The sequence below is a fragment of the Neodiprion lecontei genome, chromosome 7 (genome assembly GCF_021901455.1).
Source record: "Neodiprion lecontei isolate iyNeoLeco1 chromosome 7, iyNeoLeco1.1, whole genome shotgun sequence".
NCBI classification, from domain to species: domain Eukaryota; kingdom Metazoa; phylum Arthropoda; class Insecta; order Hymenoptera; family Diprionidae; genus Neodiprion; species Neodiprion lecontei.
In genome coordinates this window covers 25,874,041-25,900,645 of record NC_060266.1, presented here as the reverse complement: position 1 = coordinate 25,900,645, position 26,605 = coordinate 25,874,041, and the positions used below count along the sequence as shown (strand labels likewise).

Below are 26,605 nucleotides of genomic sequence, written 5' to 3'. Positions count from 1 at the left end.
TCGAAAACATAATACTAACCAAAAACATCCCGTGGAGCTGAAAAAAAAAAAATCTCTTCGCAGACCTGTGCAATGTATATTGTCTTACAGACATAGGTACACGTACGTGGAATATGTGAAATATCCAAGAAAGATCAAAGCCTCGATTCGTTGCCTGATTAAAAATCTCGTAAATTACAATTTGTCAAAATCCGACAATTTCTAAGACTGGGAAACGGGCAGGGGGAATCAGGAGGGGCGGGTTCGGGGCTTACGGCAGGAAGTCGAGTGCGAATGAGTGAAAAAAAGGAGAGTGAGAGAGAGAGAGAGAGAGAGAGAGAGAGACGTGCAAGGGGCGGGAGGGGGGTGGACAGGGGGAAGGATATCGAAAAAATTTCTAAAAAGTAAACGACAAATTTCACCGAATCCATTTCGGAGTGTAGATAAGATGCCCGATGCAGGACGACGTGTCCCAACATGCCGCGGCCTCTACCAAAAAATAACAATAACAGTAACAGTGATAACGATACGTAGACGTGCCCTCAGAGATGCTCTATCGATATCTCAAATATCTCTCATCACGGAGAAGGTTATAGGTATACTAATACTAATAAGCCGCAGGTCCCTTGGCAAACTGCATCGAAACTCTCCCGTTTCTCTTTTGTTTTGTTTGTCTTATATATCAATCGATCGATCGACCGCATCGCGAATGAATGATACACACGTGAAACTACGCTACCGCTACCACTTCCGGTCAATCCGCTCGAAAACTACTCCGTCGCAACGATCGCTACTACCGCTACCACTTCTTCAATTCTTCTTCTTCTTCCTACCCGTACCGTAAAAAGGACGAGAAGAATCAACTACTCGTTACCAATATATGGCTGTCCCTGGTAAGTCGCATTATCAACATTTGTAGTTAAACAGAATCGAGAGAGAACAAACAAAAAAAAAAAAATAAAAAAATAAAAAATTGAATAATCGTATATACGTAATGAAGTACAGAAAAACAATAAGAAAAAGAAAAAAAGAAAACGCAAACTTAACGCACTGTAACCTATCAATATCTAACGATAAGCAATGAAACAAACGCGTCATCACACAGGACACGTAATGCATCCGATTATAGGCACACATCGCAATTTACGCACATTTACGAAAATAGACAAATACATCTGTATATATATATACAGTAGTGACTCACGCACACATATAGCTGTATTATTGTACTCTTGTTGTTATTATTCATACAATAATAATAATAACAACAAAAATTAATTATTATTGCTATAATTCTGTCCTGTCTTCGCATACATAGATAGGTACACGATACCGCATATTACGTATAATAGCTACAACTGTGACGTTACTGGGATGAAAGAATTAATCCTTGCCTCTGTTATTACCGCAATTAGCGTGATCTTGTTATCAAATACCTGTGTGCTACTTTTGTGAATTTATCACCTATGTACTTACCGCTGTACCTGCCTATCGTATATATCACCTATGTACATACCTTTATCGAACTACGTTGGTATTATACTTGTTACTTACTACCGTTACTCCTGCAGCTATTAATCCCTGTTATATTGTATCATACTTTGAATCGTAATTAATATCATCTATTTACCATCCTTTGCTCATTACGTACGTGTACACCTTCCCTGAAATGAAGTCTGTACACCGTAATATCATCTGCGTAGAGCTGTAATCTGAGCGATGTACGTAGCTGTGACTTGATGCAATTTGGTATATTGATATAACATAGGTATACGCACGCACACACGCACACACACACACACGCGCACACTTGCGGAAGATTGAGAAATCACCGCGTAATTTCTTTGTAACGAAAACCCCGTAGTCGTGTATATATTTATATGTATACCTTGTACTTGTATCGTCTATCGTCTATGATCTGTTCCCACAACTCATCGCACACGAGATTAATTACCGTATACATGTATATACACACATTTGCATAGGTAGATAAGCAAACGCACACAGGTGTATCTTATAAATTTACGCAATCACATCCCTGTGTAGTCAGCATCTTTAGTACACCGCCTAGTCGTCCCTGTATACATATATATACGGCAGTCTTGCCTCACGATTTAATATTGTAATAAAATAGCTCATATTGTGCATTTGGTATTGCGTCCATCTGTTATTCAATCTCTATACTTATCGTACACCGGCAAATAATCACGTACCGTGTACGTACCGTACGAACATCGCGATCAGCTGCGGAGATATGTTGCTTGAAACGCGCGAGTATCGTCGATGATCAGGTTCCTTTTTCAAAGCCAAGTTGATCCCTTCGAGTCACGGTGGCAAGCATTCAAATTATCGTTGTTAGAATCGAATTGTCGCTGATTACGAATCTGAGATCAGATTTTGAAAATTCGAGACGGCGAATGCGATCAACGACCCCGAAAACCGCTGCATAGAGTTTTTTGACCGGATTTGATGAAATTCGGAATTTTCGTCCGCCATGCCGGATCCGCGATCTTGAACTATTGATACCCGGTTTCAGATTCGTAATCAGCGACTCGAAAAAAGCAAAGAATACCATCTCGTTGCAAAATTTGACTCCGCGCAACAACGCGCGACTCAAAGTTTTAAAAATTGCAGCGATCTCGATCCGTGTCGAATAACGATCGTCGACGATACGAATCGTTACGCGTAACGAATGACGCGTATCGCGTGACGCGCGCGTGTAAATTCCATCGGTCTTTGACTATTCAGCATCGCGGCAACCGGAGGCCGTTGCCCATATCGCTTGCATAGAGGAGGAAATAATTCATAGACGCGTCAGCCAGTTTGCCGACGCCCACGCGGTTAAGGAAGATAGCCGCATACGTTAGGTATAATAACCGCAATGTACATACATGCATACGTAGGCGGTTGGCGGGAAACCCCGGAACTCCGAGACCCGGTCGACGTTAATAAACAAGGGAACGACTAGCCGGGAAAAATCAACTAGTCGAATGAATTTTACAGAGGCGGAGAAAAATTAGCGGTAAATAACGATGCCTACTCGCGTGGATGCGGATGGAAATTAATCCCGGGGCTGTTCGGCACTGATTTTCCAATCACGGAAATCATCGTTAATCCCGGATGATCGCGTCAATTTCCGCGATCACCTTCGGGCGGTTCGATTCCGTCGGCTGTTTCAGGACCTGCCAACCTGCCGGCCTAGTCGCCACTGACGGAGTGAATTTCGCCGGATTTACGCACCCCGATTGGCGGTAGTCGGAGCCAGCGGTTCGGTCAGCCGATCTCGAACCGCAACGTGATTCGACGCCAATTGAACCGAAACACTTTTTACGCCGCACGGCAAAGGGACGGATATTCGAACGCCTTTATGAACGGCTCATCGGCTCGGAAGTCGCATCGAATCTATCGTCGTTGGCCCGACTTTGCCTTTCGTAATTCGTTTCGTTTTCATCCCCCTCCACCCTTAAAACCGCATCATTTTATATCCCACTGCGTATTGTCCGCCTCGGGATAATGTCTTCACCCCCCCCCCCCCCCAGTCGATATGATTCTGACCAAACGATATTATTCCAACTCCGCTTTCTCTCCCGCTCACTTCCATAATTCTTTTCCCCTTTTTGTACATCTCTCACACCCTTTGACTGCTGCGCTCCCTTTACCTTTTTTTTCTCCCTCGTTTCCCGAGCCGCTTATCACCGTCTGCGAACCGGGTACAGGCTTCCAGTCATACCCCTCGCCTCGCGATTACTCCACTTCGTGTAATTAGCAGAGGTAATTTTATACGCGCGCCGAATTTTTGAGAGCTTGAAAGATTTCACTTGGAGCAACGATTTTTTTGTTTTTCATGCCTTCGTTATTTTTAATTCTTCTATTCCTTTTGTCTACGATTCTACGCAATTATCGAACGAGTTGTGACGCCTTTTTCGTGATGTATAGAAAACGCTTTTGCACCGAATCAAAGAATCACTCGCTCAAATTTCGAGCCACGATGCGAGTTTAATCGGATAAGAATATCCGTTGGGAACAGTGCGTCGTTTCTTTTCTTTCACCATTCTCCTACATAGGTTGTATTGTTTCAATGATATCGCAAAAAAATAGTTATATTTACTAATTTGTAGGAATAGTTGTGATATCGTGCCTTGTGGTAAAGGGAGATTGTTATTATTCAGCAGGGCACTTAACGTTCAGGGTCCATTTTACAGAAGATTACTGGATGGGAAAGTCAGTCCGCTGCTGCGCACATAAAATGACAAAACTCACACATCCGCACACGACCAAAAACCATGTATTGATAAAAAGTAACGTACTAAAGTGAAATTCATGCTAAACGAATTATATATATTAACGTATAAAGGACACTTGGACGCGTTTTTCAGGAGTCGGTGTGAAATATCGATTGTACTTGATGGAAAGAAAAAGAAATTGCCTTGAAAATAAGTGTCAAACGAAAGAAACAGATTAGTTAGCTCACTCCTGAAAGGCGTCGGTCGTGCCCGATAAATCGATCAATTCCATCCATGATACGTATATGCGACATACCACTGCAATCCGGCCCGTGAGGTAAATAATAATTCGAGTTATTCGGGACACGACGACGTGCGGTGAAAATGATGAATTACATGTATGCATCCGACACGGACGTGTAGATGGTTAAAAGCGCGTCACGCGGCTCGTTTTCGGCCTTCCGGACCCTCTGCAATTACACCCTTACCTCGCACAGTGTGTTTAACCTAATATTTCCGCACCCCTCGGTTAAACTGAGCGTAGGAAACGAGGAGAAAACGCGAATCCGGTATTCGCGAGAATCGCCGATCGAAGTACGACGGACGATTCGATCGACCTTCGGATTGTTCGGAAAGTGGAAACACACCCCGAAGGCTGAGGGAAACTGCGGTAGATTCTCTAAACGTGTCAACGATTCGTATATTTCGCGACTTCGGCCAGCATCCGGTTCACAATTAGTAAACCTGAACTATAAACCCCCCTGTCTCCCCCTAGTAAACACTGGGTCCCACGCCTTTTGTTTGGAGGTAGAATTTCGGTGGTCACGGCGCGACGAGCGAGGGAAGATTATAAACTTGCGATTCCGCAGTCACGTTGGTCTCGTTTTACCGGAAACGCTAGCATTCTCCTTGACCCTGAACTACGGAGAACACGCGGTTCAAGTTTTCCGGGAAGATGATCTCATCGTGACTGTACAAAATTGTGCGTGACTCACGTATTTTCCCTCATTTTTCAAAGCATACCTTCCCTCCCTCCCTCCCTCCCTCCCTCCTGCCCCTGACACGTGTACATGTATATTTACCTGTTACACGTAGTTTTTGCCTGTCATTAGCACGTTGAACCGATGCGTATGAAACTGTATGATTGAGCACGTTTTCACACTTTTCAAATGTTGTGTATTCTACACGTAGTGCACGATACGATTCTCTGTTGCGATTGGCTTGAAAGTTGCTACTTAATGACAGTAGGCGTAATTAAAGCCAGGCTGAACGAATTATTCGTCCGTACGAATGAAAAGAAATCGAAGAACAATTGTCTGACAATAAGAGTGGAACGAGGTGAATAAATTAATTCGACAAGGACGAATAATTCGATTGCGAATTAGTGTTCAAAATCCCTTTCCTTTCGTAGGTATAAAATCTTTCGAAAGCTTCTTCTCAGCATTCAATTTCGCAAGTTTTCTTTGTCTATTATTTGCAAATTTCATTTCATTAGCAGCGCTGCTGCTGCGCCATACGACTTTCCGTTTGTACACAATGTACAGGAATCCCAATCCATCTGATACGTAATACTGTGTACGAGTAGATAATACTGTGCTTCTGCCGCTGATGTATGATACAATTTACGATAGAAACTTTTCCCCACTGTGTTTGATCTGTTTAATGAAAATTAGACTCTCTGAGCCGGTCATTTTTTCTCGCCTCGATTTGAATAGATTATAGGTTAGATGGACTATCGGCCTGTCAGTAATGCGCAGTGCCGGGAAATTTGAAATGTGTGCAGATATAATGCGCAGTAGGTTGAAGTAGCGATACCAGGAGATTTCTGCGCACAGAACCCGATATCGTCAGTTTACCGACATTTCAGCCGTTTCGCAGTTCGGACGCAAACCCTTCTTTTCGGGCGAGCGTAATCCCCACCCGATAAAAAAGGGTTTGTGTCTGAGCTGTGAAACGGCTGAAAAGTCGGTAAAATGTCGATATCGGGATCTGTATGCGAAAATCTCCTTTTATTGCTACCGGTCGATTTGGGGACCAGAAAAAATTTTTATGATGTTACGCAACGAATTTAACAACATCGCACAAAGAGTAGAAATGACGGGTCAAAGAGTCGTGATTGATTCGATCCGTGTTCATTAGCGAGGTGTAAAAAATCCTGGGCATATACTGATGTTATTTTGTAACGCGCAGGAGTGGACCGACTACAATCTTCAGTGGAACGAATCGGAGTACGGGGGAGTAAGGGACCTCAGAATAACACCGAACAAGCTATGGAAACCGGACGTTCTGATGTACAACAGGTAACCCTTCGTACGCCTCTAGTACAATGTCATTATTATTATCATTATCATTCGTTTCGACAGACATTGCATATTATTACCGTTTTTTTTTTTTTTATTCACTTGGAATTACCTCGTACGTGGGTAAAGTATGTGCGGTACGTACGTTGAATCAAAGACAAAGCCACAACGATGTAGCACCGCTGAATCTAACGTCACAATTATTATCAGGAATTACTCGATCAGATCTAACGTGCAGAGCGACCGCCAAGCATAATCGATAATCGATCACTCTGCAGGTATATGATTTAACGGTCGTCTCCTCGCACAGGTATAACTAACGTAATTAATTAACAATCAGTTCGCGATACGGCGATATGATTGAATTTTTTTCTAAGAAATCGAAAGATCCTTTCTCGCTTTTACAATGAATTTATACCTGGATATCTGCTGCTGTGATGACTAAAAAAAATCTTGTGACTTTTCAATCCCATTATCATGGTAATATGACGACCGAGTAATTAACGGTATACGACGGGTATGTAATTTTTTCGTAAATTGTACATAATGCCTATCTCATTTCTAGGTATAATAATCATATAATCAACGTAGTTCCTCTTTTCAGTTTTCTCTTCTCCTCTGTGTTTTTTTTTTTTTTCTATCCAAAAACCCTATACTACACATATAATATACGTACATAATATATGTATTTATTATTCTGCAAATGCATGGTAAATAATGATTTGAATAAGTATATACTACGTGTATTTGTTTACATTACTCATATTCACTCTCTCGTATATTATATTATATTATTATTATTATTATTATTATTATTATTATGATTATTATTATTAACATTATTATTCCTAACCACGTTCTTTAATCCTTCCATTTTTTTAAACGCCAAAAATTATCATACCAAACAAAATCATAATTATCCTTAGTTGTAATTACTATTGTTATCACTAATACTATCAGTACCGACGTATGTTGTACTCGGACTAGAGTGTTTCTTTTACTCCCCCTTCCCACTTTCATTTCTTTTTTTTTTATACATCCTAACTTTTTAAAATTGAACCTGCCTTCACGTGTATCGTTTCACTGAATACACGTTCTTGCAGCTTGCACACTCAAAGAGATAGAAAAAAGAGCAATTTAAAAAATTGCCTGTTAAATATACAAGGACAATAAAAGGAGAAAAAAAAAAAAAAAACGAATGCATTCCAAAGTCGCCCTCCGAGTGTAAGTCGATACTGCAGCATGTGCGTGGATTGTCGATCAATTTTCCACTCTTCGTGTGATTAATTGACGGGTAAGAAAAAAAAAAATTGAAGAAAACGATATCACCGCGTTACGAGCCTAATGAGAATGAGAAAAAGGGCCGAACAATCGACAGTCGTCAAAAAAACGATCCGCGCTGTTGAAAATGATAATTGGAATTTTTTTCATTTCACCCTTACACGAGGAGACGGGACAAAAAGTTACCTGCACTGACGTACATGCATCAACCATACGTTACATTACATTATAGAATTCACTGCACCTGCACATCACGCGCTTACATTGCCTACCCATGCGGATATTTATTTATCCTTTATTTGTTTATTTATTTTTCTTAATCACCTCATGGATATGTAAGTGCCTGTTGATAATTGTATTAAAAACTATATACATAACCGAAGAAAACATTATTATAACACAATCGGTCATCGTTGGACGCGACATGCCATGCTGTGCGATATTACTATTATTATCGTTCTTGTTGCTGTCGTTATTATTATTATTATCATTATTATAAAGCGACTAAGAGCGAGACGTCGATGCGCATGTCGCGTTTAGCCCTGGCCATCGTAATTATACTAATGCCACCAGCTGAGAATACTGTCGTCTAACTACGCTCTCCTCGAATAATCTCGCAGCCCGATGGTGAATGGATGTTTTTTTTTTTTTTTTTTGACGAGACGGTCGCACGTTTTTTTTCTTTTTTTTTCACCGCCATGTTGATACGGAGGCAGTTTACGCTTGTACGTGAAACAGTAACATTATGTAATTAAAGAACCGCAGAGCAAGGATTAAAAATCATTATGTGCAGTGGGAGCGGATCGGTGATTTGATTGGTTTTATTCTCGTGCAAAACCGTTTCTCAATATCGAAATAATTCGTTTGACCGACCGACCGACACGACGCGGACGTTGACGTTTGTTTTTTCGGCTCGGTTTCGCGAGTTTTCGTCGTACGTTTGTCCGTAAGGGTAGTGAAACGCGTACGTTCGGTTGTTCGGCGGGAGAGTGGTTAATGACGGTGTTGTTAATAAAAAGGAAAAAAAAAAAAAAAAACTGCGTCAGGCTACCCCGTTACTGCGGGCCACCTCATGGCGGAGCCCGACGTCCGCTCCCTCAACCTTTATATTTTGCAATAAAAAATATAATACGTGAAACGAATTACCCCGAAGTCGGCTTTATTGGCTCAGAATGCGAAATGTCCGCGTTCCGGCAATTCGAATAATGTCAAAAAAAAAAAAAAAAAAACAAAGAAAATGAAAAAGCTTTCCTTCTTTCGGTGTCGGCGAATATTTTAACGAATATTTTCACTTGTAAAAGCTCGTTTTGTTTTTGTTTTTTTTTTTTTTTGTTTTTTCCCTCTTCTTCTCTCATCAGACGCTGCGGATAGAATTTCGCAAGCGGCTTACGATCGGCCGACCGACCGCAGCGTCGACTCGCTTCCCTTGAATCAAATATCTTGTCGACCCGCAACGAACGACTCGGGGTAGCGGAGGGAGCGGGTTTCGCGGCTCAGTCGGTGAGAAACCCCAACCGCTCAAATTTTTGCTTAAAAAGAAGTTACACACCTGTTTGAAACTGCACAAGCTCCTGATACGAGCCTGATACGTACCAGGATAAAACGCAAACGCACCTAAACTCGATCATCTAAACACCTATAAATGTGAGGCTAAACATTCGATTAATAAAATTAAACTTATGTGTATAATTGATTATTATTATTATTATTAATGTTATATATTAAAACAGTCAAAATTAAAGTATCACCTACATTTATATATATATATACATTATTTGTGTATATATGTTTGTACTTTTATACGTATACCATAAATAAAATTTAAAAAAAAAAGAAAAAAAAACATCTGCATTGAAGTTAAATATGGAAATCCTAAAAATTGACAAACCATAATAAATCAAATTTTTGTTCCGAATGTTTTATTTTCCTCCTGTGTTTATGTGTGAAATTTAAAATTCTTAAAAAAAACAAACGTTTGAAATACAACGTATAAAAATACGTGCATGTCGATGTTGAATTAATTATATACACATAGTATATATTTATATATATATACATATATGCCCATATAACCAATGTAAAATCTGTCAAGTGTTTGTGATTTTTGTTTGTTTTATTTGCTTTGTCATCCCACCGACAGAATCAGCTCACCCGAATAACCGAATAATAATAATAATTATAACCGGTTATTACACATGTCCGCACAGTTTGAAACTATACTTTTCGACATTTCACCTACGCAATACCGTTTCTTATATCTTATTACTGCGATACCCGATGTGAAAAACCAAAATTTACGAGAAATAGCGACGGTAACTGAGCTAAAAATAATCGATGCATCGATCAATCGAGTACAAAAAAATGATCGATTATTTTTGGTGATCGTTGAGTCGCGAAACGTTGAACGGCAACTCCTAGGATGAAAAACGGGCAAGATTGTCGGAGTAAAATCGGGCGTAGCGAGGTGAGCGAGGCGGGATAAATGTCGGGGAGCGAAATCGCCGGCGCGGACTGCATGCGGGGGTTGAGGGGTGGTTGCAGGTAACTTGTTGCACCGAAAGACGGTCCCGCGGGATAGAAAACGCGGCGAGATGACGACGGCTCGGTTCGGTGCGCAGGCCCCTTATATTCCGGTCTCGTGCCGTTGCGGTGCGGAGCGAAAGGCGGAAGGCGGAGGGCGGAATTTATTCATCCGGAAATTGAACAATAGGGAGGAGAAACCGCGGAGAAGCGAACCGAGGCTTCCCTCCCTCTTTTCTCCATCCTCCTATTCTTCCGACTTCAAACAATCGGCAGCTTATAAACGGCCGCGGTGAAAAGAAGAATAGGTCTCGTGCGGATAACTTTGTTCGTCCCTAATTTTTGTTTTTTTTTTTTTCATTCATTATCGGGGGGTGGGAATCCGCGACACGTCGTTGCAGCGACCGAGGTAGGTGTGCAGGCGGGGTGCGTGAAAGAACGATAATAAAAGCACGCTTCCCTCGGGGGATGTTGCCGGTCGGTTTTCCACCCCCCCCCAACCACCCTTATTCGCTTTCGCATAGAAATTTCGAAGGACAAAGGATTCGTCGGTTCGATTCCGAACCGTCGTTCACCTCGAATCGCGTACAGAGTCGTGTTCGCGACGTCTGGTTTGGATTAGAAATTCCCCCTTCCGCCCCGCCAACGAATCCGAAATATTACGTTCGCACCGACATTCGGATGTGTTTTTAATGGGTTTGCGAAGGTGGAGTTGTTTCATATTGTTTCGCATTGCCGCTGCAACGAACTTGAATTTTTGTTTTAATCTACCCGCCGTAACGGACTTGTAGTTTTTATATATTTTGCACAGGCGATGTCGCTTCGACGACCCTTTCGATACTGTTTCTTTCGTCGAAACGTGTTTCATTTTCTTGGCAAGGCCTTGCGGTCGGACGATAGTGAGCCTCGGTATGAATATTGAACACTTCGCGATGAGATGAAAATCTGAGAAAGATCGATCGTAACCAAGTTGATGAGATGATTCGTTTCAAATAGTAATAATGCGAAAAAGTTGTTGATAAATCGTTGAAAAAAAAAAATAAATAAATAAATTTGCGCAACAAATCTCTGGTGAAAATCTTTTTTACTTCGTATAAAATGAATTCATTGATTTTTCTGCATACCTACGAATTGTTTCGGAATTCTTGGCGATTTTGATTAATCCAGTTTTCCAAAATTTTCCAAGACCTCTGAAACTTCTCAAATGTAATGTATGAGCATTTACGAAAACCTATCCAAAAATTCATGACACTTGAACCATGATTCAAAATTTTTTAAATTCTCGAAAACGGGTTTTTCAAAATGGTAAAAAAGTCATAAAAAAATTATCCACCGCGTTTGGCTTTTCCTCACGGATCGTGTTCTTCCCCAGTTTTTCGCTGAATTTTCACCACCCCGCTCACCTCGCTGTTATTTATATCATACGTATATACACGGCTCTGCTCGTCAGCCGCGTAAACTTTCGAAATGTCGGCTTCTCTGCATTGTGCATTATTGTTGCCGTTCCCGCCCAATTCCTGTCTTCGTACTTAACGCCAGCTCAAAGTTGTAGGTATCCTCCGTTTTTATCATCCGAACGAAGCAGGCAGGCGTGACAAGCCGGCCGTCAAGTGTCGATTTAAAGCAAACTTTGACCTGGCCGGGGGATTTCTGCCGGGTGAAATATAAATCATGTTTCACCCCATGACCCGTAATTTATTTCCTCACTTTTGCTTGTTTTCAGTTACATTTCTTACTTCGTCGTTTGTTTGTTTGTATTTTTTCATTTTTTATTTGTTTATTTATTATTTTTTTGCCTCTCTGTCAAATCAAGTGTACTCAGAAAAGTAACCAAACGGGGAGAAAAGTTACACGTACTGTTAATTTGTCGTGAAACTGGTGAAATAAAAATGTCCTTCTTCTTACTTCGTATGCGAATATATCTTATACCGGTATATGCCCCAGTATACGTATAAATCGTCAAATATTACGTATCAAAATAATTTCCCATAAGTACGATACATTTTACAAAGTCTCTGCGACTAGAAGTACTTTTAGGTCTTATACGTACATACGGAGTTGAGAAATTAATTTCAATTAACCGAAAACAAAAGAAACAATAAAGCGAGAAAATAAACACGTGACGCACTAACCGATAACGCATAAATAAATATACGTGAGATTAAAAAAAAGCTTCCGCGATTAAAATACACTGTCAAATAAAAGCAATGCCAATGATAATAAAAAAAGATAAAAAAAACATCTCATCAACGAAACCAATCACGAAATAGAAGGATAGAAAGTGAAAGAAAAGTCCGAACGGAGTATGTCCCACCAATGTATTGTACGTGCACGTGTATTATTATTATTATTATGATAATGACGATGACGATGACGATGATGATGATGATGATGATGATGATGCCAAACGACGCCGATCATTATATTAATTGTGAAAGTAATAATAATGATGAAAAATCTATTATGGTTACTAAAACGTTAGCGCGGTTGAGGGTTTCGACGGGACATACCACACAAACGTGGTGGTCAAGCATAACGGCAGTTGCCTGTACGTTCCTCCGGGCATCTTCAAGAGCACATGCAAGATAGACATCACTTGGTTCCCCTTTGACGACCAACACTGTGACATGAAGTTCGGATCCTGGACCTACGACGGGAACCAGGTACACTTTTCCCTCGATCCTCAGACACGAAACAAACAAACAAACAAACAAACAAACAAACAATCGCAACCACCCAACCACCCAACCGGAAGCCGGGTGAACTTGGGCACACTCCGACGATCATCCCCCCCATCCATACATTTTGCCAGCTTTATTTCCATTCGCAATATCCGCGGTTTCGCCGGCAGGCCAACCAGCTTAGGAGGAGACCGATTGATCGCAATATAGAAAAATCGGTCCGGTTAGTCGTTGTCAGTTTTGGACGTTCGACGCGATCACGACGCGACACGGCCACTTGAAATCCGATGGAATATTTCTCCGCTCTGTTCTCCGGCAGCTTTTTCCTCCCCCGTCCCACCCTCACCCTCTCTTATCTTTGTACCATTTTTATTGTTTATTTTTTTTTTCCCCTTTCTTTTTTCCTCCGCTCAACTCCTTTCCTCCCTCCATTTTACACTTTCAACTCTCGTCGACTCGGCAAGCTTTTCTTTTCCCCTTCGATTTCAAGTCGCTGAATTCCGACGTAACGGCAAGTTTAACACGTTATGCGAATACCGGACGCACGCATTACGCGTTTTATCGCGGTACAAACGAGTCCAAGATAGAAACGAAACGAGATATAATGGTGATCTATGCGAAGAACAGAAGCGAGATACGTAGACAGAGGATTATCGGTTCTTTGCGAGTTGTACGATCGAGTTCCAACGGATTTCGGCACACCTTCTGCACGGTACCTGGTAACGATTCAATCCGAACGAATATCCGGCGAAACGCGTACGAGCTTACGACAGATCTGCAAACGAGTTCGTTTTAGGTATATCAGGCGAGCCTATACACACAATATATTATTAATATATAATATATATTGAAACATGTGCACGGTGATAAATTCGGAATGGATCGCGCTATAGTTTATAGATGGTTAGTATCGATGGTGCTTTGAAAAGTGCATCCGATGTACATTATACACGAGTATTTTTTATCACAATAATAACCACGCGCTTCGGAAGCTTTTTGTGATTGATTAATTGAAAAAAGGACCGATGACTTTGGACGTAATACGCGCCATGGGAACCGCGTTATACGTTACAGGCCAGTGAAGAAGTTGTATTCAAAGCTTCCGAGTCGCGGAAAGAGATAGGAACAATCGCATCAGGGAATATGTCATGACGAATGGTCGGATGATAGAAGAAACGAATATACTGCAAGCTGCGGGGAGAAATGTCGATATATGCATACATATATTATATATACACACACACGTACAACATGACCCGATATTAATATCACGGGGATGGATCGTCGTCCGCGTATTCATATATATGTGTGTATATACGACATCAAAGAGCAGTACGACGAAACACAAATTTATGCTAATTGGCTGATATTGCTTGCCGGTGTTTGCTTCTCGTGCTTCTGTCGGAGCGGGCTTGTTACACACACATTTATTAATCGACGAAAAACACTCTGTCGCTGCACTCAACCATAACCGCAGAGTTCACACGCCCCGTGAATATTATACCTCTGCATACTTGAGCACACGACACGTGATTGTTCGCATTGCGACGCAACGGATGAGATTAGAGTAGAGAGAACGAGAGATGGAGAGAAAGAGAGAGAGAGAGAGAGAGAGAGCGAATCAGAGAGAGAGAGAGAGAAAGAGAGAGTGAGCGAGAGGGGAGTTAGAGAGAAACGATACACACGCACAATTCTCGGCATTTTTTTTTTCCCCACCGAATTTGGGAGCGGGATTCGAGTAATGAAATTGAAATTTTGCGAAAGCGAATTATTATAATCCGAATTATTTTGTCGCGAGAGCTGAAGTGAAGAAAGCTAACTTTGATGAAACGATAAAGTTTCGAATGGTCGGAAAGCCGACGGCTAAAAGTTACGAAAATTCAAGTTACGGTAGAGAAAAATTACGAAAAATAACGTTTCGATAGAATAAAATTCCGACAAGTTAAAACGTACTCACACAGTTCAGTTTACTCAACGAGCGGGCGTAAAAAATGAGAAAAACCGAAAATCGGTACGATCAGGATGCCGAACGTAAAAAACATCGAAAATCCGAAACAAAGATGGATCAAAGTGGTGAAGTTTTGTCAAGCCAGAAATTCAAAGAACTGAAAATCTTGCAACATTCGTTTTCACTTTCGAATTTTCGGAACTTTGAGCGTCGATTTTCGGAACGTTCGAAACTTTGACGTTTCGTCAAAGTTTGACTTCTTTGCTTTGACCTTCGGCAGTAAGAAATTCGGAATTTGTCGCTCTCGGAATAGCTGAAACTCGGAATTTCAACCCCGCCCCCGATATTGCACGCGCGCGCGTATAAGCCAAAGTGCGAACGAACGACACGCGCACGCAAGCACACACGCCTCGTCATATTAATATACCTCTATAGATGGATTTATTTACACATGTATTTATTCGCATACAGGAATACAAATACACGTGTAAATAAATAAATAAATATATACCGCCACATTCACACGCACATCGACCAGTCAAAGCAGGGACCACGTGATTATGTCTGAGCTGGAAACAACTATTTTGCATGGAGCAAATGTCCGACGTCGTTCTTCTATCGACTCTGCCCGCCCGACTTACATCCTCGATGGTACTCGATCCCTCCCTGCCGCCCTCGAGGTCCGATGGACACGAGAGAAATTGAGGAATTCACCGAGTGTACGACTCGCTTGTAAAGAAGTCCGGCCGGCGCGGCGCTCGTCGCTCTTAAAGCACCTCGATCGCGGCTCGTCGACGGCGAATTATCGACACCCTCTTGGAAATTAACGAAACTTGACGGGCGACGAGGGTCCCTGTCGGAAGAAATAACGCCGGGGGTAGCGAAGAGAGTCCGTTTCTCACGAAAGATTCACTCCCGCCGTCGGTCCGATTTCCATTCACCCCGTTTCTCCCCCCTTCGCACACCGGCGGAGTCGATAGTTGAGCGATGCTTCCATGCCAGCCAGAGGCGAGTCCCCGTTCCTCGTCTCCCTCGCCGACATCTTCGAACCGATAAGACTTTCCTCCCCCTCCTTTCCCGAATTCTCAGGCCTGACCGCCGCTTCGCAATCGCGAAGGATCCGCGTCAGGCTCGAGAAGAAATCCTCCGGGGTTCGGTGATCCACCCGGATCAACGGAACGGGTACTCGCCGAGGTTTAAGTCTAAGCTAAGTTCGCACTTGCCTCGAACGTGTCCTTGGCTCGCTTTTATTATCATCTAGAATCTTTTTTCGTTCGGTGGTCAATTTTTTTTCTCCCCCAACCCACCCGCCGACACGTTCGAGGCAAAGTAAAAGGCCGTTGTTTTTTGCAAACGCACGGTTTTCCAACCCTCGAACGCACTTCGTCCGTACCACGCGCAAAAATAACGAAAACGACGTTCAAGCGTTAGGTGTAACCTAACGTCGCGCAGGAAGCTTTTCTTTTCTGGATGTCATTCACCCCCCCCCCCCGTCCAGTAACCATAAATATAACGCCCCACAGCCTACCCTGTACATGAGTTTTTCATCAACCTGTTACAGTAATACCCGTATTAATACGTTATGTTTTCACCCATCTATTTTGATACCGTAATATATACATATACTTACCGACACATCTCGCATAAATTGGGTCCTGCCGTGACCGGGAAAGAGTCCCGGGTTCCTCGAACGAACTACGGTGCGGATTTCAGGACACGCGAGGACCTGGACGAGTCTGTTTCCCGGTCACCGCGAGTTTTACGGACTTTTCATTGACGTGTAGAAATTTCATCGCATTCTTTCATCGATTCATCGCTTATATACGTATACGTAAAACTTTTGATACCCTCGTATTTAACATATTGTTACTATTATTACTATTACTATTACATAGTCACGTATTGATTGATCGCTTTGTCTATATTTATACATTTTGTATCAATTTTTTTTTTGTACCGTATCCTGTTATCACAGTACCGTAAGTGATCACGGCGCAAAGTAGACCGAACTTTTCTGAGATACGTATGATTAATTATTTTGGTAACGAGGCGGTACAGAGGCTGCGGAAAAATTAATTATTTTGTTACCCGAGATTAGCCCGATGTCGTTGAAACGATTTGTGGTATTTTTCTATATTTTTCTTTCTTTCTTTCCTCGTCTCTGTACTATCGAGTCGCAGTTGTGTTACAACCATCCTAATAACGTAGTTTTGTTGCACCCCTACATTCGTACAATGTACAACAATCATCATACATAAATAATAATACGGTATCAGTTGTGCAGTACGTATATTGTATTATATACCTATGCTATAAATAAATATAAACACCATACCGCGCGTATACGTGATACACGCGCGCGCACGCGCATTGTGAACTTGCGAATTCAAATGCATGGTATTGAAAGAGAGAAAGAGAGAGAGCGAGAGAGAGAGAGAGAGTGAGAGAGAGAGAGAGAGACAGAGAGAGAAAGAGAGAGAGAGAGAAAAGCAGACTGGTACACAATTATTACACATGCACGTATACCGAAACGCATTTGAACCCAAGAATCACCTACGCGTAGGAATAATCCGTTAATTTTGAGATATCGAATTCACGTAATACCAAATTATCCGCTGTAATTCACCGTGGCACAACGTCGTTCCCCTCATTTAGCTGTCCCAAGTAACTTTCTTATACACACATAACCGATAACTGCGTATTGTGTATATATATATATAACTGCGCTGCATGCGGTATGGATGTGGTATACCTACTGATAGTGCATCGTAGTAGATAATTGTCTCGATTGAATGCGCCGAAAAGCTTATCCCCTAACCTTTTTCCGGAAAAATACACGAACTCGTTTTTACGCGTCTGAACCTCGGTGAAAACGATTTCAACGATTTTCTACAAATATTTCGGAGAATTGTAACCACGCATAGTTTGTCCGTATAGTCTTGTAGAATTTGTTGAAAGTTTGTTTTTTTTTCCGTGAAAAAAAAAAACCTTTGCAAGCTGCTAAAATTTTTAAATAAATTTTCACGAGGGAGGCTTCCGCATGCGGTGTTCCCGATGTATCGCAATCAGTTGAAGTGTAAAACAAAACCTATCCAGCCTAGTTCCGCATCGCGCGTATTTACGCACGTGGGTAGATTGGATGCGTGTCCCTGTGGGGGTTGTGCATGCGGGGTGGTAGCCGAGGGTAGATAAAGGAGGAGGGCGAGGGCGCGGATCCCGAGCGATCTAACGTATTTTTGACCTTGCCAGCTCGATCTGGTGTTGAACTCGGAAGAGGGTGGCGACTTGTCAGATTTCATCACTAACGGGGAGTGGTACTTGATCGGTGAGTGGTGGATAGCTCGGCGAAACGGCGAAGCCTCCGTCCGACAACGAGTAAGATGTTTCTCTGCTGCTCCTTCCCAGGTATGCCGGGCAAGAAGAACACGATAGTCTATCAGTGCTGCCCGGAGCCCTACTTCGACGTCACGTTCACCATTCAGATACGACGTCGAACCCTCTACTACTTCTTCAACCTGATCGTGCCCTGCGTTCTTATCTCGAGCATGGCTCTGCTGGGTTTCACACTGCCGCCAGACTCCGGGGAGAAGCTCACCCTAGGTAACGTACTTTGCCGCATGCTATCGACGCACCCCTGCTATGGGACGTACACCGTGTAGCGAATACGTCACGCATCGTGTCGTATACTATTAATTATAAATTGTACCATCTTTTTCTCACTCTCGTTATACCGCGCTCTGTACACCTTGCGTTACACTTACGTCAGACGCGCGCGTTTCCTTCTTCTTTACGTGCTTTCCTTCGCTGTATCACACGTACCGGTTGATTGGTTCATTCGTTCATCCGATGTTGTTATTCGTTTGTCGGCAAATTTTTTTTTCACACCCCCTACGAAACGTTTTACCATACTACAAACGCAGGTGTCATCGATACTCTTCGCCGGTCGGTGCTTTCACGTGGCACCGATCGGAGAGGGTCACTTTAGGGAAGGGGGGACGCAGCTTGGACGGTCTAAAATCATGCCTATTTTTTGGAGTATTTTTTGCTTTATTTTTTTTTTTTTTTTGAAAGAAAATAAAAACACTCGAAGCCATTCGAGTTTGAGGGCTTTGTTATTTACGGTATCAGGAACGTTTTAGAATTTTTTCATTCAAATCAATAACGAACGGCTATAAAATGTTGTTGAAACTATTGCTCGAACAAATTGCTCCGAGCGCATTCGTTTTCTTAAAAAAAAAAAAAAAAAAAAAAAACTTCCCAATAATAGGTACGATTTTAGACGGTCCGAGCCGCATCCCCTCATCAAAGTACCTGCAGAACTTTGTTTCGGGATTTCGGCGGGCGAAAGTATTGACCATTTTTTAGGCATAGGAATAGAGGGGGGATAGTGGAATCTGTTTTTTTAACTTGGGTAAACTTTTACGGGGAGATAAGCGGACGCTTTGCGGTGACACGCGCGAAACTTTTCGAAATTTAAGGGACGTCGAGCTTTCCCGAACCGATAGTGAAACGGTAGAGCTCGACGGCAGCTGTTCAAATGCCTAGGATTACAGACTTGACATGAAATTCAATCTCCCGAGATGAATCTTGCCAAAGTCCCCATCGGGAGACGACTTGTGTCACGTATAGGTGTTCCGTGTCAAAAATACAGACGTGTAAGAAGGCTCCCGAAGCGATTTTCGTGTCGCCACGCAATCTCACGTCCTGTTTCAAGTATAGCTTTTATCTTCTAAACGACGGGACGATCAAGTTGTTGGTTTGTTGGGTCGCGGGTGCAGCGGGCAGCAGCGGTTGTCGTCGTTGCATAATATTCTTATCGTTTGCTACTTGTTGTTGTTTTTTCTTGTTTTTTTTTTTTTTTTTTTTGTTTCTCTCTCTCTTTTTTAATCATACAAGTCGTAGGCTCAGTTGTGCGATTAATCGCGATCAGCGAGTTGGTAAAATCGCAGCAGTAAATCACACGTTACGGATTTCTAAAATGTACATACACAAGCTTATTATAGTTTTCACGTTCCGCGGCCACGTGTGGCTACTATTCGTGAAACAGGATAACGGGACGAACGTACGTATGCAATAATGAAAGAAAAAAAAAATAAAAAAAATGTGTTACCCAGGACATGCGTATACTTACTTACCTGTATTTACAAATAAGTGTACCTGTATTGCTACACGTATGCGACAACCATGCGGATGCACCTGCCTGCCATAATTAATAAATATGTATAATAATCGTACATACACATATTACGTATACGTATTGTATATTTACATACACGTGTATTAATATATATTATAATTATCGTGTGCAGGAGTATTATTTAGTTTTTCAACATTTCTGCAGGAGTAACAATTCTTCTATCGCTGACGGTATTCCTGAACCTCGTGGCCGAAAGTATGCCCACGACATCCGACGCCGTTCCTTTAATAGGTACTTGAAAAAATAGCACAAAAAAAAAAAAAAAAAAACAACCAAACCCCCCGCCCCCCCCCCCCAAAAAAAAAAAAAAAAAAAAAAAAAAACAAACCAAAAGAACAAGTAACAAATCATATCGAGAAAAAAATCCAACAAACATATCATACCTATATATGAATAAATTTAATACGTGTATACCGCAGTGTTACATGCATCATACATACATACATACATACACACATGCATACATGCAAACACACGCATACGCGCCATCGGCAGTCATACATTTATGCACTCACATTATTATTATTATGACGAGCATTCCGCCCCTCCGACGTAACAAACATACCTATGTGTCTTGTCTGTGATGCGCGGTGTCCTTAGAAAATCAACCTTCCATGTTTATGTATATCAGGGTGCTCCTTGTTTAGGGCTCGGACGAATTTTTCATCACGCATCCCCCAAATCGGCTCCAAATAATTCGAAAACAATTTCTTAATTTTTTCCTAAATTTTTACCTCAGCTCTAACTCTTGCCTGCAAGAGGGTGGATTTCCCCGTTTAAAATACACGTCTTTCGGACATATTCTCAGCATACATTTTGTTGTAAGATCAATGATTTAAAAAAGAAAAAAAAAAAAAAAACTGTACACCCTTTATATCTGATCTGATTTTCATATTTAGATACCATGCTTTGTGGAATTGAAAAAAAAAAATTAAACAAACGACTTGAATTTTTCTAACTAGATTGCGCACTTTTTTTTTGAAAATTATCTCTTACGTTAAAACATGTGCTCGGAACATTGCCGAAACGCGTGTATTTTGAATGGGGGTGGGGGTTGATTGTGAGATAAGAATCCGAAAAAATCAGGGAATTGTATTTAGATTATTTGGAGCCGATTTGAGGGGAGTCCGAAGACCCTAATGTACGTACAAAAATCCTCTACACATTTACCCGATACAATGAGCTACGGATTACCACAATCGCCGTCATACAGTACCTGATCAATTTATTTACATATACGTTCAACCCCGTCATTATATTGTTACTGTAATGTTGTATAATTACATCAGCACTTGTGGAACAACCGGAAATTAATCCGCATCGTAACAAAATATTATACGTATGCGTATAATATAACCACACGACACGCGACCGTAAGTCATCCGTATTTTCCGTTCATTTATTATCTTCTATTCTCTAGTCTTATTCCTTATCTTTTCTTGAACTTTCTTTCATTTCGCATCTTTTACTTTTCCTCTCTCTGTCTCTCTCCCTCTCTCTCACTCTTTCTCTCGCTCTGTTGTATCGAATCGCGCTGAAACGATGCAATACATCACAACGGCCCGGATGCAACACGATGAAAATTATAAAGGTATCACTTCCTTTTCATTCGCCAGAATGATCTCCGGGTGAGAGACGCAGAGATTTATTTTTTCTCCTACGAATCACGGATACAATTTTTTCGCACAGTATGTATATATATATATATATATTTTTTTTTTTTCCTTTCCACATTCGAAAGAGAACATGTGACGCAAATGATTTTTGAATTTCACCAATTTCCTACCTCCGTAAAACACATTCAGCTACTTTTTCAATCTTCTGTCGGATTTTTCGTCTTGCCAGTTATTATACCTATGCTCTTGTAAACTTTCATTATTATACTGTCGGAAAAAGAAAATTAACGTTCAAATTAATGATCCGACGTCGAAGCGAGTCGGTCCAAAAAAAAAAATTAAGAAAAGAAATGGGGATCGATTGAAATCAACGCACCGAATAACGATAAGGAAGAAAAATCTTCTCGTTGGTAATTTGAAAATTTGAAGCGACGAAACCGCGCGAAAATTGCAGTTTTGCGGTGAAAATTAGAAAAGACGTGAAATAACAATAATAATAATATTAAAAAAAGACAAATTAGAATCGGCATGGTTGCAGGTGATACTTGGTAGAAATCTGCCGCGATTTGGTTACGAGCGTCGTGCATTTATACGATCGTCAGCGATCTAGAAATCTAACAGGATACCTAAAGAGAAGAGAAGAAAATTAAAAAAAAAAAATAAGAAAACATTCTGCATCGAAATTTTAGAGGAAGAGAGGGGTAGAGGAGTCAAGGAGGAAAAAGGATTGCGAGAGAAATTGTTTAACACTCTTCCTTTCCAAATTTGCACCTTAATTACGCGTACAACCTGCGGTGTAAGCAATAACGCAGTAAACGATGCACCTGTATTGCATACGTATACAACAATATAATTCACACGAAATATGAGGCGACGTACGAACGAATGAAAGATAAAAGGAAAAAGAAATACGGTGCAGAAATTTCGCACGATCGCCTAGAAAAGGTAAGTCAGCGTACAGAACGGAACGATCATGTATTACGTCACACGAGTCGACGATTGATCGTCCCTCGTGTAAACTTATTGCTCGATCCTTTCTCTTCCCCCCAAAACTTCTACGTAATAATTATCTTTACACGATTCGTTTCCTTTTTCCGATTCGCCGAACTATCGGTATATAGGTTACAACGATCAGGGAAAATTGCGAGTCAAGTTGGGTGAAAATGGAATAACATCGGCAGGTCGCGTCGATGTATGTATGTATACGTATGGCAAAGGAAATCGTGCCACGTGGCGATACGTACGCGTTATTTTTCGTTTTTTAATCTTCGCTTTAGTTTTTTTGTTTTTTTGTTTTTTTAATTCCACGCACAACGAATACGCATTTACGCGCATATCGTTGCGACGACGAACAAGGTCTAGGTCTGTGAGACGAGACGATCGAGAAACTAGGAGCAAAGGTGCGGAGGTGGTGAAGTTTCGATTTCTCGGCTGGGAATGATCAGACGATGAAACGAACCGTGAGATGCGACTCTGAACGAATTTCGTTGCGGAATGAAATTCGGAAGGGTTGAAGAATCGGATCTGCATCACCGCCTCGCCCTGCTCAAATCTTAACGTCAAACGGCACCCACTCTCACCGTATCTTCGCAACGACGTGACAACAGCCCAGGCTCCCTATACTGGTACATCTGCACTGTCGTATAAGTTATCGTTAAAGCCCCGATAAGAGCATGCACCGAGGGAAAGGATTACTTCGGTCAAGTGACGATCGGTCGATTCAACCGAATGCTGTTCTCAAATTCGGCGAACGCAATTCTCACTTACTTGATTCAAGGAAATACTTGCGACGGCCCAATATAGAAAGACTTCGAACGATCGGTTTATTCGTGATAACACGGAGCGAGTACCTTGCGATAATGAGAATTTTGCATAAAGAAAATGTGCGATTGGAATGACTAAGAATGAGATTGAACGCACCGTAACCAAACCGAGCTTGTTTCGAAAATATTTTACGTTGACTGAACGTTAGAGTTATTCAAGCACACGGAACGTAATCTTGGAATGATATCATTTATAAAATTCTGTTGACTCTAAGTTTTGTGGGATTTACCTGATATTAAATGCGCAGAACCCGAAAACTTATTGCTGCACACATGTTGAAGCATAAATGGAACGTGTGTCGGTAGTTTTTGCTTATTTGCAGCCGACGGCAATTTCGACGACTCGAAACTTGGCATTCTGCTTTCTTCGTTTGTAACAGGTCCGATGACAAGTTTACATCAAGTTGTCGGTGTGTGACTTCCTAGCCGATTACCCGATCTTGCAACAATCTCCGAAGCTATTTCCGTAGCGATAAAGTTCACCGCCCAGTGCTCGTTTATAGTATTATTATACCGATATTTACGACGAATATATTGTCTACTTGTCTCTCGAAGCATGCGGTGTTTATTTCACCTCGTAAACAAATCAGTGCAACCGATTCAACCAGTTACGCCAAACAAGCTCGGTGTTAATTTTTGGTTGGCCAGATTCGCGTACATATTTGATTCGAAGTACCCAATCGTAACTTTCAACGAACATGCGACTTGGAGGAACAGTAGGATAAACTTCAAATGAAACGATACTTAGTTGACTCGATTTCGGAAACGAATGGAAAGCTTCACTCGAATCGATACTTCACTCGATCGCGACAAGAAAAGTCATTCGCTGAATCGAGGAATTCGCTCGACTAAATCATTTCGACAAACTATCCGAATGGAAGTCATCGTGTTCGGAACAACCAGGAGACACCGGATCGGAGCGAATGGAACTCCTTCCCAAGAAATCCTTTCCCTCCGTGTATTCGATCAACGTATGTTATACACTGCGTCAGTTTGGAGAATTTCGTCGCGATTGCCACCACCGTGACGCAAGTGACGGTGACGGTAAGAGCGATGACTGTGTGCTCGTTGGACGAGGAACAAGGTGCAGGGTGTAATTGGTCGATCGCGGGATGAATGAATAAATCCATAAATCTGTCTATACATATATATATATATACATATATATATATATATATATATATAATCTACAGTATACGATATTGTGTCATACAGACACGAGCGAGGTCGTGATCGTGTGTGGAGAGAAAACCTATATTGAAAGAAATAATTGAGCATGGTGGGCAACGACTGTTTCAGGAGTGACCATCTTGCTATCGCTGACGGTGTTCCTGAATCTCGTCGCCGAGACCCTGCCGCAGGTTTCCGACGCGATACCCTTGTTAGGTACAACAGATATACTTTTTTTTAACAAACAGCAACGAAATTCGACAAAAGTCACACAGACACGCACACACACGCAAGCAAACGCATCCACGCCTCCCGACCAAGTCCTCCGGAACAAGTCAAAAGACAAAAAAAAAAAAGTCTCGCACGTTTACCCGTCAAAAGTGCAACAATCCTCGGTCACGATGCTTACCCTAGATTCACGAGATTCTCGAAATTCGATTCGTTCGTCCTTCCAACGAGCGCTGTTCCGTATCGCCGCTGGTTATCCTACGGCCGAACGATCCTTGTCCCTTAACGAGCTGTGCGGGTAAAAAGAACTTGGCGGAATCGGAGTAAATTTAGAGTAAATCGTGACGAGCTTTGAAATCCAGCTTCCCACCTCCACCCCCAGCCCCGCAGCCGTTCCACCGACAATGAAACCTACCGAAACTTGAGGCTCCGTAACGATGGTTTCGTATTTCATCGCCGCCCGACGTCGGGCTGGATGCTATAATTACTTCTGTCTTGCCTCTCTTGCCTTTCCTTAAGCTTCTTTTCGCCTCTCGGGTATGTTAAGATAACGATCGCGCGAGGAGTGAAAATTAAAGTGGGGTAGGGGGGATAAAAATCACAAGATAAAATGCGAAACCGTCCGTTGCCTGCGCTAATGCGACTTGGATAAAATTTTACATACATACATACATATATATATATACGTATGTGTTACATGTTATATGTTATACTTTTTGCTCGTGTAAACGTGCGGCGTATGAATGATGGCTATACGTATCCGTATTAATTAAACGTCAACGGAGAATAAAGAATCATATTTTTCTTCTTCTACAGTTCTACGTGTCAAATTAGTATTTTCAAACCGTTATCTAGGGCTGGTACAGTTATTTTATTTATTTTTATTTATTTTTTATCTATTACACGATACTTACAATCCATACATGTATCGGTGTAATCGTGTAATATCGTCGATCCTCTTTCATTTCTCCGTCAAAGAATTTATCATCTTTGCATAAATCTCTCGACGGTTTATTTTATTGTTGTTGTTGTTGTTATTATTATTCTCAACCGTTTCTTTTCCTTTTGCCTTAATTTGCATCGGCATCAGCTTTTACTATCGCCTTCGCCTTTGCTTCTGCATATCCGGTGATTGCCCGGAAGCTGATTATCTTGCCCGTTGCACTGATTGTACGGGAGAAAATGGTGAATTCGGTTTTCGTGATTATAGATTTGAAATTACAGTCCGACCGGCTCCCGAACAGCGTCGGGAATATTTTCAGAGTTTTTGGCGTAGGAGAAAACGAAGAAGAAAGATAACAAGAAGAAAATTATGCCAAGAATGCGAGAGTATAAAATCCACAAGTATAACACGGGTCGCGGTGAGAGCGTTAAACGGGACTTTGATTTATTTGAAAACTTTTCGTTACCTTTCCTTTTCGCGAACTTTGAGCGACCGTTCTTTCACTTCGAGCGTACTTAATTGCGTTCGATCCCGTCTGCGACAAAAAAAAAAAAAACGAGGAAAAATGGATTTAAAAAAGCAGACCAAAAGTTTCACCCCTTATACGCAGAAAAGTGACGCAACGAGTTTCGAGATAAGAATTTTGTTTCATCCTCGCTGAGTAGTAGAAAAGAGAAAGCAAAACGAAACGAAATT

At 41.6% G+C, this 26,605-nt stretch overlaps 1 protein-coding gene across 5 annotated transcripts in view; it reads left to right on the top strand.

Moving 5' to 3' along the window:
• The window catches only part of LOC107224914 (neuronal acetylcholine receptor subunit alpha-7), a 70,174-nt gene that overhangs the window by 15,478 nt on the left and 28,091 nt on the right, over positions 1–26,605 (top strand). For 2 of the 5 annotated variants that reach the window (XM_046744873.1, XM_046744871.1), the window contains exons 5-9: positions 6,393–6,502; positions 12,786–12,966; positions 18,182–18,257; positions 18,338–18,532; positions 24,868–24,954. In XM_046744873.1, the coding sequence (XP_046600829.1) occupies positions 6,393–6,502; positions 12,786–12,966; positions 18,182–18,257; positions 18,338–18,532; positions 24,868–24,954 (649 nt within the window). Of the gene's footprint in view, positions 1–6,392; positions 6,503–12,785; positions 12,967–18,181; positions 18,258–18,337; positions 18,533–20,273; positions 20,361–24,867; positions 24,955–26,605 lie in introns of all 5 variants that reach the window. The other 3 variants (XM_046744872.1, XM_046744870.1, XM_046744874.1) reach the window with 2 other exon arrangements.